General features: G+C 37.4%; 2 protein-coding genes across 2 annotated transcripts; both read right to left on the reverse strand.

Moving 5' to 3' along the window:
• Nucleotides 1–133: 133 nt before the first annotated feature.
• On the reverse strand, nucleotides 134–8,873 carry LOC103147818 (glycerol-3-phosphate dehydrogenase [NAD(+)], cytoplasmic). The gene is made up of 8 exons (XM_007566349.2): nucleotides 8,741–8,873; nucleotides 6,862–7,039; nucleotides 6,303–6,443; nucleotides 6,029–6,167; nucleotides 4,860–4,972; nucleotides 3,533–3,769; nucleotides 2,453–2,559; nucleotides 134–1,128 (listed from the first exon to the last, which is right to left on the reverse strand). The coding sequence occupies exons 1-8, from the start codon at nucleotides 8,782–8,784 to the stop codon at nucleotides 1,032–1,034; spliced, it is 1,056 nt and encodes a 351-aa protein (XP_007566411.1). The 5' UTR covers nucleotides 8,785–8,873; the 3' UTR covers nucleotides 134–1,031.
• A 4,521-nt stretch (nucleotides 8,874–13,394) lies between these two features.
• On the reverse strand, nucleotides 13,395–18,951 carry LOC103147824 (acid-sensing ion channel 1-like). The gene is made up of 4 exons (XM_007566355.2): nucleotides 18,514–18,951; nucleotides 17,495–17,586; nucleotides 17,335–17,414; nucleotides 13,395–16,686 (listed from the first exon to the last, which is right to left on the reverse strand). Exons 1-4 carry the CDS (start codon nucleotides 18,612–18,614, stop codon nucleotides 16,570–16,572), a joined length of 390 nt encoding a protein of 129 aa, XP_007566417.2. The 5' UTR covers nucleotides 18,615–18,951; the 3' UTR covers nucleotides 13,395–16,569.
• Nucleotides 18,952–19,445: the final 494 nt, after the last annotated feature.

Below are 19,445 nucleotides of genomic sequence, written 5' to 3' on the forward strand. Positions count from 1 at the left end.
AGGATCTAAACTTACTGTAATTAATTCTGCTCTCAGAAGAATTCAGCCATTAGTTTGTGCCTCAAGTTCAGGCACAAAAACGTGACGCAGCAACATTTCAATTTAACGTTACTAAGGAAAACGTCTTCAAACTTGATTTAACACCAGGAGTGGTTTATTCATATTTATAGCATAATGTCTCAAAGTACAAACATGTTTGGATCACAGTAACAAATAATGGATGGATGTTATCTGACAATACAACACAGCTCTTTTTTTAAAGAAACCCAAATCCATTATTAGGGATCTAACACCATTGAGCAACAATTTACACAGGATCACTAAAGTACTTACTCTTTAAATAAAACCTTTAAAATTGGCTTCCCACAAACAGACAATTGGCTGCCTTGAGGAGTAATTCACCTAAATTACTGGAAAATGTTCATCTTCAGTTTTAAATAAAAATTTTGGAACAACTGCACCGAGTTTGGGTTTCCCTGTTTCAAGGCCGACCCTTCAGTGTAAGGCACATTAGCTTTGCACGTTAAAAGCATCTTTTGATTACAGTACAGGAGGGCAGAATTAGTGAGATGGGATGTAATCCAATAACTCATGGTGGTTCACTGGACGGACATGTTAATGCTGTAAAACTATTAAAAACATTAATAACAGAGCGGATAATGTAGTAGCATATAAACACTGATAATCAAGGTCACATTTTTTTTTAGATGTCCTACAAAGAGGAGTTCAGTCTAACTGCAATTCAAAATGGACACCATAAAATCTGATTAAGATCAAGCGTAGAAACATAAAAACGTTTTTGTCTGACCACCACGTGGTGACAAAACAAATTATCCTTCAAGTTTCTCTTAACATCTGGAAACGGGACGAAATCCCTAAACGATATGTCAGAAATAGACCTTGTGCAGCTTCAACGTGGAATCGAGGCGTCGCGCGAAAACCGCAAAGCGACGCGTCGCGCTCCTCAAGCATGAACAGAAAAGAGGCCGCGGCGTTCCCGTAGAGAAGGCACTCTGCCGGTTGTCACCTCGTCACATGTGCTCTGGGTGGTTCTGCAGGCAGCTGATGAACTCTGACACCGGGTGGCCCTGGAAGCAGATCTGATACACGGCGTTGAACAGAGGGAACCTGAACAAGGACAAAAGCTTTCAATGCGCGTCTCGTTAGTGCAGCTTTAAAAAAAAACAACAAAAAACATAACAGTGCAGGAAGAGGCAAAAGTCCCGATGTTCTTCTATAAAACCTCTACGGAGCCCCCTAGGGGACATGGGGAATACTTTTGCGTTCCCTTGCAATAATCTGATCAGTTCATGCGGCATAATTGATACTGTAAGCCTTTTTTACGGTGGCCGCCGTACTTTCTGCTTTAATACAAGCTTATAAGGTTTTTCCATGGACTATTGAGTTATCATCGCGGGGCAATCAGTCATCTGATTGTGTCTCCATTGTGTTTGTAGTCTGAATGGTTTAAAGGGCTGCTTTCTGTGCCGTTCCATCTGAGCCTTAACAGACATAAACATGCAATAAATAAATCGATTTTCAATCAGTTTTTTTTGCACCAAAGCGTTAATAATAATTAACACGTTTTCACTGAGGCTCTGTAAGAGCAATATGAATGAAATAAGTAATTATTGATATGACAGGAGCAGCGGCTTTGACACCTGGTGGTGGGCGTGTCGATGTGGGAGTGACGTCATGAAGTATGAATGGGAAGGTGACTCTGCTGGCTCTGTGTGTGTGAGGCAGCGGGTGAGCTGGGGGGTCAGTCCTCGCAAAGTTTGGAGCATAATAAAAAGTAAAAAAATCGATAATTGTGACAGAACAAAGAAGAGGTTTGGAGTTGATTGATACACGTACAGATGAGATTCCCCGAGTTAATCCAGTGCGGCCGTCTACCACCATTAGTTTGCTGTGTTTTATAATATAAAACGTGTTTATTATTATTAACGCTTTGGTGCAAAAAACTGATTGAAAATCGATTTATTTATTGCATGTTTATGTCTGTTAAGGCTCAGATGGAACGGCACAGAAAGCAGCACTTTAAACCATTCAGACTAGAACACAATAGAGACACAATCAGATGACTTATTACCCAGCGACAATAACTCAATAGTCCATGGAAAAACCTTATAAGCTTGTATTAAAGCAGAAAGTACGGCTTCCACCGTAAAAAAGGCTTACAGTATCAATTATGCCGCATGAACTGATCAGTAGATTATTGCGAGGGAACGCAAAACCTTTTGCGAGGGAACGCAAAAGTATTGCGAGGGAACGTAAACCTCCACCCAAAGAATAAAAAAAATATATTATAATCCAGGAAAAACCTTCAGTTGGTCATAAATTTATGAAGTACAATCGTACAGCAAACTAAAAACACATCTACAAAGTATTAATGGAAGCTTAAATAGAGAAAGAAGTGACAAATCACTCTTCACTTTCCTTCTCGACTTACTTATCAACCAGGTTTTTGTGCTTGAGGATGAGATAAACCTCAGCAGCTGTGGCTGGTCCCTGCAGCTTCTGTCCGTTCAGCATCTCCTTCTCTAGTTCCTCGATGGACTGAGACAAACATGCAACAGAAAACACAAAACTTTGTTTAAAAAAAGACCACAAAGCTCCAACCAGCAGTCAACATGAAATAACCTTTCAGATACTATTCATCTAAATTAATGTTGATATCGCCCAAAAATTCATTTAGTAATTAAATTCTAAGATTTAGTTACATATACAAGGTGATTTTTTTCAAATATTTATTTCTCTTAATTTGGATGATTATGACTCTGATGCTCAGAAAATTTGAATATCACATAAGAATGATGAAAAAATTTATTTTTAATAAAGAAATGCATGTCCTATGCAATGTATGCATATAGTGGATGTCTCTCCACAACTCCTCCAGACACTGGAACCTTGATTTCCAATTAAATTGAAAGTTTACTTTCATTTGAAGAGATCATTTTGGAGAACTGAGGAACTGTTGGAGGTTTCTGACAGGTCTTATTCAGGAATAACTTAACACAAGCAATGTGGCATCTGGGTGTTGAGGTTCTGACCCCAGCTGCCTTGAATCTCCCAAAACTCCTGAATGATCAAACTTTTTCCTTCCACTTAACTTTCCACCAATAGATGCTTGGATCCACTCTGGACAGCCAGATTCTTTAGCAATAACCCTCTGCATAGAGAGTGTCTGATGTACTGTGATGCTCTAAGTTGAATTACTGAACTAAATTAGCTTCTAATTTGTTGAGATTGATCTGAATGATCCAGCCAGTCACAGAAAACTCTGGCAAAAGTTTTCTTTAGCATTTCTATTTTGAAACGGCGACTTCTTAAAACCTTTGTTGGTACCTTCCAACATTTCTTAAGGTTTACCGACAGCCTGAGATAAACGGATGAAAGAAAAAACAAAAACATAAAGAAGCATGACTATGTCAATGAAAGTTATACCTTTTGTAAGACAGTTGTGAAAGTTTTTCTACTTAAAAATGGTTTTTTTTTTAAGAGAATCAGATAAGAAAACTGAGGTTCTCACTTTCCCCGTCTTGACGAAAGCTTCAGCGACTCTGCGGTTACGGCCGCCGTAGCAGGTCGTGATGAGGTCGGCCACGCCGCAGCTCTCCAGGAAGGTCGCCGAGGAAACCGGCCCGACTTTGCAGAAAATCTTGGCGAAAGCAATCATCTCCATCAGGCCCAGCCTGATCACCGCTGCCTTCGTGTTGTCCCCGAAGCCCAGACCGTCGCAGAAGCCTGCGCCCACCGCAACAATGTTCTGCACAACAAGGGAAGCGGGAAGCGTCAGCAAACCCCACAGGTGGAAATAAAACCCGGAGACACACCTGCAAACTCTGCAGACAATCTGGAGAATTAATGACATTCAACTAATCCGTCCCATCAGTGAATGAACGAGCTTCATCATCTTTCTCATTAAATCCGCAGCATTAATCACATCCCTTTATTCCTCTGAGCTTTTTGGAGATTATAACCTCAGTCTGACTAAATTGGTTTCTCCTCCCTTTTATCCACACACACCTACACCGTGCGCTTCTCCTCCAACGAAGCTGTGCCTGAATGTTTGAGCACTGCAGACGCAAACATCCAACAAAACTACTGACTAACTGAAGATATATTTGCTAGGCAGAAGCAGAGCTCATATGAAAATCTAAAGGTCACACTAACTAGCAGATTCTGAAATAGACTGCAAAAAAATAGAAAAATACAAAACAGATTCTGGGAGGTTCAAAACTGAAACCTGTGTTTCTATATTTTAAAACATTTACACACAGACCCTGTCTGCACAAACAGGAATATTTAGCAAAAAGTGACATTTTCTCCTGCTCTGTATGAACCTATCCTCCGCATACAAATGCAGTTTTTAGTGAAAAATGTTGAGATTTTTTACCATTTCTTTTTGCAGAGTGTGTTTTCCATACAGACTGGACAAACAAAGAGTTTTACAATCAATAAAGTACTGACCTACTTCCTATGTGCCCACAATTGCTGTCTTTGTTAGAAAGAATGGGTTTTGCAATAACATGCACTTTCAAAACTCCCTCAACATTAAATATGATGAATGTATTGATTGGAAGGAAACATCGCACTGAGACAAAGGAAATGACGGCTCAAACTTTTTCAGTTTTGTACTTTTACGTCTCCTAAAATAATTCATGCTCTTAAGCTTTTTCATATTTTGTTACAGTAAACCCCTAATAAAATACACTGAGGTTTTAGATTGTAGTAAAAATTGTGAATATTTTTTCAGGATGCTGTGAATGGTTTCTACCCAACATAGCAGAATAAATTAAGAACTTGTTTGAACTTCGAGTTAAACACCGACACCTCAGCTTTTTCTGAGAGCTCACCTTCAGGGCGCCACAGATTTCCACCACATCGTATTCCTCCACTACCGTAACTCTGAAGTTGCTGGTCTGCATGAGCTCTTTCAGGAGAGTCCCATGGTTTTTATTCTTACAGCCTGTAAGTTTGAAAGAAAAACAATTGGCTGTGTTACAGGTGACCCATTGTGCTTCCATGAGCAGGTTAAGATATATATATGAAAATGGCTGCAAACAGATGCCCAATTATACGATTGTCAAGGCTTCTCCCAGTTTATTGCAAGCCTGGTGGGCCTCCAGGCTTTACTTGTGCCCCCACCAGGCTAAGCATTGCTTATTTAAGGTTTTTTTTTTTTATGTTTGCATTTTTTAAGACTCTATAGTTGGTGTTCAGATAATTAATCTTACAATAACATAATTGTCAAGTGTTATTTTCATATTTCTTGTCAACTTTAAACATTTTTTAACTCAAAAACACGGGAGGCCGCTGGATGAACGACCGCTGAGCGCCCCAACCACCGGGCTTAGCAAGTTCTCTGGGGGAAACCTTGGCTTGTATATCTTTGAGAAGCAGAAGTAGAGCCTCCAGCACAACTGACAAGAAAGCAGCAAGTGGTTTCTAAATGGCAAGTCAACAAAAACAACACTTCTCCTTTCCAGCAGCCATTGTACAGCCCAGACAGAGGTAAAATCAGATGACCAAATGTCATCTGGTGCTGAAGCTCTGCTTGGGTTGCTAGGTGACGGGCTAGGCTTGGCTGGGGTTGCTAGGTAACAAGCAGTGCCTGCAAATTTGTGATATTACTTTCCAGAGGTTTTTGAGATTCATTTTCCAGACACCAATAAATTATAGCTCTTTTCTGGATCCTCAAAGACACTTTACTGTAATCAATCATTCCCATTCACACATGCATTCACATTAATACATTAACTTGTAGCTAAATGGGTTTTTTAAAGTGCTTGGGCAGTTTTTAGAAGCAGTAGAGTCCCAAATGGAAGTACAAAATGTGAAGTTTGCACAATACGTCCCATTTAAAACAGAGAAACAGGCTGAATTTGTCTCAATATTCCCACAAGTATTAATTCTGCCAAAAGAGGTTTGCTGGCAGTAAATTATTGCAGACACACAAGGAAAGGAAATGACAAAATGTTAAAAAGGTCAAATTGAGAATGCGTAGCCTCATCATCAGGCTCACCAATAGTGGTTTCACAGAACTTCTCATCAGCAACCTCATTGGCAATGTTGGCTCCCATCAGCACGCTCATTGTGATGCCGAGTTTCTCCTGGATCACATCAGAGATGAGTTTCAGGCCATCAGGCCCCTCGTCTACGCCCTGCAGGACGCAAAATGTGCAACAGTTGGTGTCTGAGTCAAAGATCGCATTGCGTCACTCGGCCAGAGCTCCGAGATGAAAGGTGAATTATTCTTATCTGATTTTAAAATCCAGGCTCCAGGAGCAAAGTCAGACCTTGATGAGGGATATTCCGAGCGCGTCGCTTTTAACCTTTCCCTTTATTGTGTCGCAGACTTTGCCGATGAACTGGTGCGGGATCACAAACACCAAAATGTCTGCGTCGCTGGACGCCTCCACCAGGTCCGGCACGGCCAGCTGGGAGGAAGGACATTTTTATTGAAAAGCCCGCCGCTTGACTAATGAAAAGTGACACTTTAAGAGCAGATAGAAACATCTAAACAAGCATATAGCTGATTAAAAAGGGCCGGTCCAAAGCTTTATGGGGCTTTGTCACTATTTTTTAACTTTAATGCATTATTATTTCTCAATATTTGTTCAGGATGATAGCTCTGTTATTTTTGACATGTTCATCTTTAATATTAGATTAATTTAAAATTATTAAATGAATCATCAGTGACCCGTCTAATTAACTGTGGTTAAATATATATGCATTAACATAACATATAGAAAATTATGTAGCACTTCTTCATTCATTTTTTTGGTGATTGTGGCATTTCTGGCCCTCCGTACTCTGATGATAACATGAAAATGTTAGAGATCAACGGTTTCTTACCACATTTGCTGGCAGCTTGTGCCCAGGCAGGTACTTCACATTTTCATGGCTGGTGTTAATTATTTCGGTCAGCTTGCGCCCGTTCACAGTCTCCTCAAACACCCACATTTTTACTGTGTTGTCAAATCTGGGATTATGAGCAACATTGGCACCAACAATCTTGGCAATAGCAGAGCCCCTGTGTGATTAACAATTACAGGTTAGTGTTTGACCTACATTGTGTATATGACAAAACCTTTATGGCTTCTTCTCTTCACACTCCATTCTCTGACCTGCACAAACCGAAAGGCTGATCAAAAGATGAACTGATTTTGTTCTAGTTTTTTGGCACAACTAACCACTGGTGGTACTCAGAAGAAACTTTTCCAGGTAATTATGAAGGAATTATCTGTTGCGTAACTTTAACAGAAACTGAACTGCCATCACACCCAATTTAATACTGATTTTATTTCATGTCCAAATAAAAAAAGAAAAAAAGAGAGAGGTCTGCTTGACCGTCTTGCTCAGTAACATGGCTAACAAAGACTAGAAATAAAACTTAACAGTGCATTTTGCTCTTTTCAATTTTCAGATAGACAAATGAACATAGTCAACTTTGGGTATAGAGAGTTACATTTATGTCTATCATTACTGGTTTTGAGGTCACTTTTATATCTAAATGTGAGAAATGTCTCACATTTAGATATATTTCGGTTAATTTTGCCAACATGACATAATTGAATCTCATTATCTAACTAAACATACACGGCTAGTGATAATTTTTTTGTGTGATTTGTAATAATAGTTATTAAGGCTTTACAAAAACGCAGCCATTTTGGATTTTGAAATCAGAATTGGTGAGAAACCTTTGAATTTCCCACTCTGAATTATGAAGAATTTTTCAGTTAATTTTTCTAACGACTTGTTAATTTCAACTTCAGAGTAAAAAAATATTGCAAGATTAAAACTAAATCTTCTATTTAGTCATTATCAGTGGATAAGACACTTTTCTTTTTGCTTCTCTTTAGTTTCCACAAAGTTTATTCATAGTAGCCATGTTGGATTTTGAGGTTATTGTGGAAAACCTGCGACTACTTGGAAGTTTGACTTTTAATCTTTCTGCTAAATGTTCTTCAAACCTGGAGATTTCAGCAAAATAGAACGTATAATTAAACAGGAAAATTTTGACTTTTTTTGAAGACTATTTTTTAAGTGGCCCTAACCATCTTCCATATTTAAAACCACATCCCCCATCTAATCATGCAATAATTTTATTCTGAAAATTGTTGCACAAATGTATGGCGTTCTCTTATAAAATTATACATTTTTAATAACAGCTAAACTTTAATAATTTAATTCCTATAATTATCTGGATGAACACTAGAATTCGGCATAAAATGTGTTTTAAATTTAAAAATCTAATAAATTAAATTTGGGTTGGAATAGAAACTTAAAATTTGAGCCGATTTTATTAGTTAATACAAAGCAACTGCTTTCTTAATTTAAATTGTGTTATGTTCCTTTAAGAAAGTCAAGTTTACACGTTGAGTTCAATGTCCAGGATTTATGAATGGACAACTGGCATTGAGAACAAGCTAAGCTAATGCACACTTGTTATGGCTAACTTCAAGGGCAAAAAACACCCCAGTAATCGTGACTGACATGCGGTCAGTTGTTTTTGAAAACTCAGCCAGTTTCTCAGCATGTGACTGAAAGCAGCTGCTGTTCCTGCTAATGAAGCATTTTACAGCAGCGGTAGGAGGTTACTGATGGACTCCATTCACCTTCCCCACTGCAAAGTACTGCTAGTTAAAGACTCTAGAGACAACGTGTCAGCTGTGACGTCCCGCAGGAAACCTGACGCATCCCGACAGCCCGTCACATAAACACATCAACTTGCCAGTTTCCGGAGCCCACGATGCAGACTTTCTTCGGAGCTGCCATTGGTGAGGAGATGCGGCGCTGAGTCCCGGAGGTGAAGCTGGAGCTGCACTGACTGCAGTCCTGTTATGAAACTACTCTGTTTTTATTGGCCTGTTCGCGGGGGGAGACACCGGCCCGCCCCGTTCAAGCGAAGGCTGAGCCTGGCGCTTCATTCAGGGGGCAAAGGTTAGCAGATTAAAGGTCCGACTGGAGTATTTACTGTGGAAAACTCCAATGTCTTATTAGGGTTTTTACACGATAAACCTTTGGCTGCACGGTTGGACAGTTACACTGCAAAAACACAAACTCTTACCAAGTATTTTTGTTTAGTTTCTAGTGCAAATAATTTAAGACACAACCAACTGACAAATATCTGTTCGGCAAAATATAGGAGCTTGTTTTAAGTAAACAATTTCTTAATATTGACAAAAAAGTACAAGTTCCACTGGCTGGTTATTTAACTTGAAACAAATGAAACAATCTGCACATGGAACAAGCACATTTTCATCAATATTAAAGAATTACTGACTTAAAACAAGCTCCTATATCTTACTAAAAATTTACTTGTAAGTCAGTTTTGTCTTATTTCCAGTAGACTAAGATATTTGCACAAGTAACTAGTGAAAAATACTTGAGAGGATTTTGTGTTTTTGCAGTGCAGAGGGCAGAGTACCCAAAAATTGTACTCAGGTCAAAGTAGCACTACTTCAACATATTTTTACTCAAGTAAAAGTAAAAAGTATCCAAGAAACTACTCAAGTAAGAGGAAATAAGTATTTTGTAAAAAATGCTACTCAAGTGCCGAGTAAGTACAAAACATTAATCATTTAATGTAAAGTTATGTGAAAATGAAAATTATTCATATAAAACCTCATTATAAAATAACAAAATTAGACCAACATTTTTCCAAATCAATTTCTTTCACTCTAAAACTTATGAAACGTTAACAAAAACTCCAGGTTTGTGTCTGGTGAAGTTTTACTTAAAACAAGTTTTTTTTTCAGTGAAGTTACTCACAGTGGGTCAAACATAGACAGTAGAAGAGTAGAAATACGCCATAATCAAGTTACCGAAGTAAAAGTAAAAATGTCAGAGGTTCAAATCCCAGTCTTGAATTTGCATGGTCTCCCTTTCATGATATAATAAATTAGTTACTGCGGTAAACAATAATATTGTTGTTTTGAGATCATTTTCAAGTAGCATAGTGGTAAAGGCATAATAATACAAGAACACATTCTTGAAGATGAGTAAACTTTAAGTTACAGTAGAATGAAAATTTTACACTGGAACTGGAAGACATTTTAAAAGCAACGGAGACAACAAATAAAATAAATTATGAAGACTCTGTACAGAAAGTTGTTCTTAAAAAAAGGTTAAGACTAAAACACCAGACTGAAGACTTTTGTCATCCAGTTTTAGGTAGAGAGAGAGAGAGAGAGAGAGAGAGAGAGAGAACCAATAAATCATGCAAATGAAAATGACTGCGCTTCATTTAATTTATAATGTGATTAATTTATTTACTACTTGTTGCTTATTGCCAGAAACAAAACTGTTAGCTTTGTGTCTCTTCAATATAATTCTGGTAATCTGTGCAGGATTTATTTACTCTATCTCTGCTGGGGAGACACAAAGGAGTATAGACAACGGATTGATAGTAGACAGTGCAAAAAAATTGAAGATATTCATACTTTTTTAGTTTTTTTTAACCACAGAACCGTAAATAATGTTACAAAACACAGTTTTGTTTGAAGGTTTTCAAACCACAGGCTTATCTGCAAACTCGTCATTAGTTGGAGCTTTTACCAGATTAAATTTATGGTCAGGGCGAGTGTTTTATCATGGCGGCACATAACAAAAATAATGAAATAAATAAAACAAAAGATAAATAGAGCTGCAGTAGGAACTCCCTCATGAGGTTGTTTCACTAAAAATGAAGCAAAAGGTGAATCACCTTCATTTTTAATTCATTGTTAAAGTAAAACTTTGAAGGTAAAAAATGAATTGGTTCAAATAAGTTAAGCAGAAGAAACGGTGGGCAAAACAAACAAGGCCCATGGTTTTTCTGGAGGAGCTGCAGAGATCCACAGCTCAGTTGACACTAACCAAAACCTGGCTTTACAGGAAGAGCGACCAAACACAAATTTATTCATTTTAAGTATATTATACTCCAGTTTTATTTTTTCTCCAAAATGTTTTGCACAGCTTTGACAAGTTTCAGGGCTTGTAAGTGAATCCAACATAAAATGCAAAACGGACAAAATCTCTTTGTGAGCTGTGAACAGTTGAATCCTTGTCCAATCTAAATTCACTCTCGTCCAGTACCACAATAAACTTACCTGTGATCTTATTCATTTTCCTAACTCCTCCCATTAGAATCGACTGGACAGATTGGTGGTGTTGGCTGTACTGCTGATTCAGGGATGTTGTGACTAACTGGGAAGACTGGGGTCATTAGAAATCTGTCTGGGAATCACCTTTCAGTTCCTGTTTCCTAATGAAAAACATCAATTAGGCCGTATAGATTTTACATCTCGGCTTTAAATTACTGGTCCTGTCTCAACACTCCCAAGTCCCTTTTATGGTGTCCTCTCTCACAAACCAGTTAATGTTTTTTATCTTCCCAACATCTGTGGTACTTTAATGCTAATTTATCTCGACTTGTTTAGTTTTTAATTTTTTTCATTTTAATCCTTCACATATTGGCATGTTTGGTGCCTTGTAAGCCCTAAAGTTTGGCAAACTATATTATATGTCAAAATAAATGGGACGTTTTGACATTTTAATAAAAACTAGACATTTTTCTCTGTGTTCAGTTTCTTGAAGCTGGGAATGTAGAGTTTGGCCTTGGGAAATACCAAACTGTTTGGGAGACATTTGGGTTTGAACAGAACTTAGAGTGTGACTCTAAATCTAACATTTATTTTGACTAAAAATATGTTGAGCAAATTCCTTGGTCAAAAACAACCATGAAAACCTGCTGTTCTCTTTATCTGTTTGTTGAAAATGCTTCAGTATCAATAACATTCTCTGTTTACTGAACATTCTTATGGACTTCCAGCATTTGTTGACTTTTTACCTAAATAAATTGTCGCGAACCCATTAGAAGCCAGAACATCTCTGTGGGATGAAATTCTTGGTCCGGTGGCTTCAAACAAAAGAGGACGTTGTTGCATAAGGTCTGGACAGCAAACAGAAGAGGCCACGCAGGAAGGAACTGAGCTCAGCAGTCTGGTCTCTGAACAAGGAACAATGTGAGAAAATCCAGCTTACTTTTCTGGCAAAAGGTCATGAAACTCAGTCACACTTTTAATATGCTAAAGTACTTCCTCTTTGAAGTATTTTGGAGAAGTTAACTTCAACTTTATCCAGTTTTATTTTTACAAGATGTGGATGTAATTTTCTTGAAAAAGAAAATGTGCTTTAAGTTGCAGAGCAGCTAAACAAAACTGTGGCCTATTTCACATGGAACCGGATGTCATAGAAAACAAATTAATTTTTATGCGTTCTGGTGAAATCAGGTGTATTTTAAATAATATGCTATTTAATAGTAGTTCAACCTAAATATCTGTCAACACAAATAAACTTCTTGGCACCATGTTTAAGCCCTAACAGGAAGTTGTGGTGGTTTTCAAGCGACCTGATTGGCTGACGTAGATTTTAGCTGTGCTCTACACTGCCCCCTATGGGTTTGGCATATTTAAAACAACACTCAGGAGTGGATTTGTGTGGGTTCAGGTGGATGTAAACTTTTCTGATGCTAATCCAGTCTGTATGATATTTAATATATATATTTATCAGAGATATTTGTTTTTATAAAGACAACCTTGCAAAAGTATTGAAATACATTGTTGTTTTTTTTTGTTTTTTTTACATTTTGGTCACATTACAACCACAAGTGTATCTTTTAAGAATTTCATGTGATAAGCGAACGTAAAATAGTGCAAAATTGTAAGTTGAAAGGAAAAAGATGCACATATTTCATATATTTTGGATTTAACCCACTTAACTCTTATACCCATAAATAAAACCCAGTGCAGCCAAATGCCACCTCCTTAATTGTATTTTAAAAACAATATAAACACAGCTATTTTATGAAAACCTCACATTTGTTTTAGAAAAATAATGAATAAACAGCATCATAAAGAGCGAGGAGGAGAGCTGACAGGTCAGGGTTATTGTTGTGATGAAGTTTGAAGCAGGATCAGGTTATAGAACAATATCCCCAACTTTCAAATAGAGCTGTGTTCAACTCATTATCTGAAAAAGGAAAGAATGATAGAGGTGCAAACATACCAAGACATGGTTTTCCATCTAAACTGACTGGTTGGGCATGGAGAGTATTGATCAGGGAAGCAGCTAAGAGGGTCATGGTAACTAGAGGAGCTATTAATTGTGCAGTCCATAAATCTAGATTTCACAGAAAGATTTATGATCTCCTACTATGTCCCAAGCAGTGGATATAATCATGTGTTTGGCTGCACTAGTCAAAGTCCAGATCTAAATTAATTCTGAATCTGTATGACCTCACAATGATGCATTGTGTTGCTCAATCACATTAAAATCCCAATAAAATACAACAGCAGTCCGATAGAATAGAAAAACGTAACACAGGAAATGACAAAACAAGTATATAAAGTTAGCATGTCATCTTTAATAAATCTACTGCTGCAAATCTGTTTTGATCCATAAATCTACAAACAGAAACAACATTCTTTTACTCCAATCAAATTTCTTCCTTTCAAACAAAAACCTAAAGCTTACAACAGAGGCTGGAAGAAAAGCAGAAAGCTTGCCAACCTGTGAGCTTTCACAGAGATTCAAGAGTTCATGCAGCTGGAAAATAACAACTCGGCATTATATTTACACACACTAATGAAAAGAGCTGTTTTGATCGTTACAAAGCAAATAAAAAAAAAAAAAAGGACACAGCTTTTCTATTCCATATACTTTGGATAAATAAATAATCAAGACTCATATGTACAGAAAACTGAGACGGAGAGCTAGTCTGAGCTAAACAAACCCAACGCAAACAGCACTAGTACAACAGGGCTATTATCCATGGTCACTGCAGTATTTACATCAAGTTACAGCCGATGGTACGTTTGTGCTGGATGCTACCACAACACAGCTACACATTCCCATTTCCTGCTGAAGCTTGCACACAGAGCTCAGGGAGGATACAACATTTAAGATGTAAACAGAACAGCAAGTCATGAGCATGCACCCGCAGAGCTCACACGTTCACAAAGGGCAGCGTCTACCGTCTTCCCCCCCTTTCACTTTCCACGGCCTGAACAGGCAGGACAAACTGCGCAAATACCGTCAAGCATACCGCAAGCAGACGGAGGACACGAATGATTGACGTGGACAACATTTTTTAAGACACCTGCTGTGCACTGATACATGCAAGTCAGAGCCCTAGAAGAAGGAAAAGCACATTCAGTAAACTCCTCTTCGTTGATGTGATCGCTTAGTGTTACATTGGCTGGAGGGAAATGAATATGAGAAATAGGAACATTTAGAACTTTCCCATATAAATTGTTTTTCTTTTGTTGTTGTTCTGAGACTTAAAGAGTTAAACTTGAGTTTATAGGGGAAGGTTTGCATTATGTGACACCTAATATGGTCTGGTAAATCTCAGTTTTATGTGACAAATACTGATTTTCACTCATGTCTGATTGGTTATTTTGATATGTACAATTTTGGAGCTGAAATTAATACATAATATACTTATACAGTAAATAGAAGCCTTACTAAAAGGACTCAAAATTTGGACAGCACTTCTTAACAACATCCTTCTCTGTATTTATTGTGACTTAAATTTGCGTTTTGTAGCTTGATCTAGTTTGTATTGATTAACTGATTTAAGGGTTGTTAAAGTTGTACCATTTGCAACACCAAATAAATCACTGTGTTTTTAACAGGCCCCATGTTACAAAAAACATAATCTGAGACAACTTAATAAAACACTGAAACCACAGGTAAACCTGCAGTATAAGTGGAAGTTGCCTTAACTGAGGCATATTTAATATTTGATCTCCCTCAGTGGTTGACTGCTTTGGGGCTTTGCATGACTCAAAATATAAGCTGCTAATGTGGAAATTTTTAGCAGAGTTAATAAGCAGAAACAAGCAAAAATATTGGTTGAAACCTGAAACAGACTGAAGTGCTTACTTACTCTAACCCGACTTTTAACATGTTCTGGCTGCAAAAATGGTAACTGCGATTATCAACGACAAGCTCATCACTATCAGTAACACAAGCTATTTAATTTTTCTTCACTTTGTATGTATTAAAACACTTAAGAAACACACTGACTAACAGAGGTTGTGTAGTATTAAATATATGGACGACTTCATGAGATACAAACTGCTGGATGTGGAAATAAACAGTTTTCTGCTACAGCTGTTCCTGCGTTTTGAAGGCAGAGTCCCTGTGTTGGACTTTGAAATGGGAATTAGGGAGAAACTTTCCTCTTTCCCAAATATTCTCTTCATTTGACCTCCACACTATTTCTCTAGTTGGGAATGGAAATGTTTGGCTTTGAGTGAAAACTGAAAGTATTGTACCATTAATCTGGTTCTTCCAACCAAACATACAATGCTAATTAATAAGAATTGGAGTTGTTTTTAATTATTTAACAAACTGAAAAAAGTCTAGTTCTACTACAGGAACAGGGATGGTACTCTCATAATAAGTTAATCTTTTTCTCTACACCTTCCCCTGGTAAAGTTGTGTAAAAATCCTTAAAATAGATTCATCTTCAATTGCAGAAGCATAATTTCCACGCTGAACGTTTGAGGAAATACACACAAGTTATAACTGCTGCAACAATTACCGGCATCCCTAACAACTGCTATAAAATAACTGTAATTGAAGCATTTTTATAAGTGCTACTTTTCTTTACTTGGTCCCCAATTTTCTTAGCCACTCTCCAAAAATATTAAACCTAAAGGAACATGTCCACCAAGTGACATAGAGGACATTTGTTTAACCATTAGATGACTTGAGAAGGCTTAAGTTAGAAGAAAGACATTACATTTAGAATCACAAAAAGATCTAGAGCAAGTTTGTGACTCAGTTTTTTTGTTCTGTTTCTCAAAAAACAATATATCATCGTGTTAATAGTGTTGATTTTGTTATAACTACAAAAGTTGAAATGTCTTTTGAAAGAGAAGAGCCTTAACTAAAATCTTGCACCTACTAACAGATTTAAAGCCACATATATTTCACCGTTTCCCAGATAATTAAAAATCATTTTACTGATCGTCAGTTTAGCTTGGTCTGTAAATTCATAGTGGTGCCTTTGCACTGGAAGCTGAGGTAGTACAATGTTTTGGCAGAATGCACTGAGTTTATCAAGGGCTCTTAAGATGAGGATGGAGGACAGGAATATAAAAATGATTTTTCTTTTTTTGGGTGGAAAAATAGGAGAATAAAGGCAACAGGACTAGTGCAGAACTGAGAAAATTCTTGCAAATGAACAATCATTTTACATAAAGCCTAATCACGCTGACAGATAAACACACCAAAGCACAGCACACGTTATGAACCTTCAAGGAGCAGATGTCTGCTTCGCTGCTCCTGTCTTCAAAGGATGTTTCAGATGACCATGCAGTTGATCTGACCAGGTTGGTCTCTGGTTTCTGCAGGCCAGCTGACTGACTGCCTGCGTGACCGTCTCCTTCTGTTGGCCGCCTGACCGTGTTCACAGAGAGAGTTAAGCCCAACCAGGCCCAGTTAATTCATCCTCACACTGTCGCAGTAGCAAAGTCCAGGCAGAGGCTCCCTGCTCCAGACGGCGGCTTAATGAAAGTTACTGACGTGACACTTGACGTCGTCCAAGCTCAGGACCGTTCCTTGGTCGGTGCTGTTGTGCTTGTGTTTCTTATTGGAGCAGCCGCACAGCTTGCATTTTATCACCTGGCAGGATTAAAAACAACAGTCTCAACTACAGTAACAGAAGAAGTTCAAAACATCCTAATGGTTGTGGGATTGTTTTCTTTTTTTGTTTCTAATACAAGCTTTATTACAAATAAAAGAAGACATTTTTCTCTATTTTTACTGAGTCTAAATAAGTCAATAACAACAAATCACAGTATATAACACATTATTTAAAATATTCAATAAGTAAGGACAGGAAAGGCTTTAGCTGCTCGACCTCTCTTAAACAAAGTTGGTGGAATCAACTGACTCACTCACTCACTCTTTGGTTACCAAGCAACTCACTCACTCTTTGGTTACCAAGCAACTCACTCACTCTTTGGTTACCTAGCAACAACTTGTTGAGTAACTGCCACAGCAGTAGTTTAAGATTTCGCCTCATAACTGCTTAAAAATAAAGAAAACAACAGAAAAGAGTGAAAACTGTGGATATAACCGGGAAGGTCACACCACCAACCACCAGCTTGGGAATATTTCAGATAAAACAAAAAAACTAAATAATTATCGGTATCGACTTATATAAAACGTTTATTTTTCAGTCATATCATCCAGCCCTCGTCTAACGTTTGCGTGATTTGCTTTTATTTTGACCATCAGATTGTTGCATTCTTATTTAAACTTTCTCACCTCATACAGGTAGTCAAAAATCTCCAGAATACTCAGTATGCTCGCACCAATAAAGAGTCCCATCTGACCACCAATATCACCTAGAGTAAGGGAAAACATTTAATTATCCACAATACTGAACCCAAGACAGTACACAATGTCTGACAAAACGTAGAAATACCTAAAAGTCCAGCCACTTCATATGCTTTCTTCTGTTCGATAGTTTCATAATTCAGAGCCTCAAAGAAGATGTCTAAAACCAAAATGTTGTCCCTGTTGAGATAAGATGAACAAATAATGACGTAAATTTGCTTTAAATATTAAAATGTAGCTGTACATTTTAAAATATTATTATATCAGCGAAACAAATATCATCAAGGAGGTAATTTTTAAAACGTAAGCTAATGGGGAAAGGGAAGATCAGAATTTATAGATGTTCATAATAGAGTATAAATTATTTTTTCCTGTTAATTTTATTCATCATGGCTTAGAGTTGAGGGAAAACTAGAAATTGGCTTCTCTGAGACTTTTGACAAATCTATATTTATAATATATTTGTGATGTATTTATTATTAAATAAGCAATAAATAAAAGAGGTGTTATGCTAAGGCCCAATATTAGGGTGAAGAATGCTGATTTGCAGCAGACTTTAGCTCTCTTCACTAGAAAGGTAAATTAAGCCACAAAAGATCATTGGTATCTAGGATATTTATGGAAAGTTGTCTGGAAGGAAAAACTGTAGCAGAAGAAGAGACACTATTAGGAGCAGTGATAAATGCAGGATTGTGATGTCCATTCAAAAGCTTTTTCAGAGAAATTGAATTTTAGGTTTTCTTAATTTCTAAGCTTTATGTTTTGTATTGTTTTAGTGAAATAAATTTTCCTTTTGACTATATTCAAATTCATTGAGATGCACCAGTATTTTCTTTTCCAGGTTTTATTAGATTTTTATTGGATCATGTCCTGTGATATGTGACCCAACGTTGGTGATTTGACCCCAATAAAGTCATGTGGAGTTTAGACTCAGATTTTGATCAAAGGCAGAAGTTGGAAGAAAGACAATAGGTTTAGTTGTTGTGACAGTAAAATGGTAATTTTCAGATTTAAAACTTCTGGTTGAACAAAACGAACACAATCAGATGCTTTATTTGCATCTTAAAGAAGTGAAAACCCAAAAGAGTATTTGTAGTTTATACTTACTTAATGTACTGCTCTGTTTTGTTGTATTTCTTTGCCAGATACTTGGCCGAGGCCTTGCTGGGGATCTTGACGAAGGACAGCTCCTTGCTGTACCTGGTCATGTTGCACGGCGTCTCGCACACACAGAAATCGTTGTCTTGTTCCACCAAGAAATCTGGGGGGAAGGGAGACTGACAGATTTGTTGTGCGAATGTGTGGGTGGACTGGAGAAACTCATGCTAGTAAGTGCAACAAATGGTGGGGCCTCCCTCATTCTGGTGGAAAAAGCTAATTCTCAACACAAACCTTGCCCTCACACCTCTTGACATTTTCATATTTTGTCATGTTACAAAAACAATCTTCAATGTGTTTTAGTAGGCTATATTATTTTATGTGGTAGAGCAACATGGAAGGATAGACGATGATTTTTTAAAAGTTAGGGATAAAGTTGTGGAAATATTTAAAGCTGCAGTATGTAACTTTTATTAAAAAAAAAAGACAATCTGTGAAAAAAATAGAGCTCCTTCCTGTTCTCTGATTGCTATCTAGAAACAACTAATCAGGGCCATGAGGTGGGTCTTAGCGCTGTCAATCACCCTTCTGTGTGGCGCTGCTCTTTAACCCTTTTCTTCCCCCTTGTTCTGAATGCTCAGGCTAGTTAGCACAGCCACATAAATGGTTTTCCTGTAACGGTAAGATGTTTCTCCACCATTAGCACACTTAGCAGGAAGTACATGAGGATGATTGACATCATTAAGACCCTCCTCCTGACTCTGATTGGTTGTTTTTGGTCAGATAGCATCTCAAGGTGGAGAAGGAGGAGATTATCTGTCTCTTATACTGTCACGACATGGTGACAGTTTTAACAAATATGTAAAAAAAACATATTTTTCATAGAAGCTAAATGCTGTAGCTTTAAAGCAACAACACAATTTATTATCCAAAAATCACAC

This window comes from Poecilia formosa, unplaced genomic scaffold (assembly GCF_000485575.1).
Source record: "Poecilia formosa unplaced genomic scaffold, Poecilia_formosa-5.1.2 Scaffold190, whole genome shotgun sequence".
NCBI classification, from domain to species: Eukaryota; Metazoa; Chordata; class Actinopteri; order Cyprinodontiformes; family Poeciliidae; genus Poecilia; species Poecilia formosa.

Coding starts and splice junctions, on each gene's coding strand:
- LOC103147818 (XM_007566349.2), bottom strand. CDS start 8,784: ATGGCAGCTCCGAAGAAAGTCTGCATCGTGGGCTCCGGAAACTG. Junction 7,040..8,740: donor ATCGTGGGCTCCGGAAACTG/GCAAGTTGATGT, acceptor TTAATCACACAG/GGGCTCTGCTATTGCCAAGA. Junction 1,129..2,452: donor CACAAAAACCTGGTTGATAA/GTAAGTCGAGAA, acceptor GTCCTTGTTCAG/GTTCCCTCTGTTCAACGCCG.
- LOC103147824 (XM_007566355.2), bottom strand. CDS start 18,614: ATGACCAGGTACAGCAAGGAGCTGTCCTTCGTCAAGATCCCCAGCAAG. Junction 17,415..17,494: donor TGAAGTGGCTGGACTTTTAG/GTATTTCTACGT, acceptor CCCTTACTCTAG/GTGATATTGGTGGTCAGATG. Junction 16,687..17,334: donor TTTTTGACTACCTGTATGAG/GTGAGAAAGTTT, acceptor TAATCCTGCCAG/GTGATAAAATGCAAGCTGTG.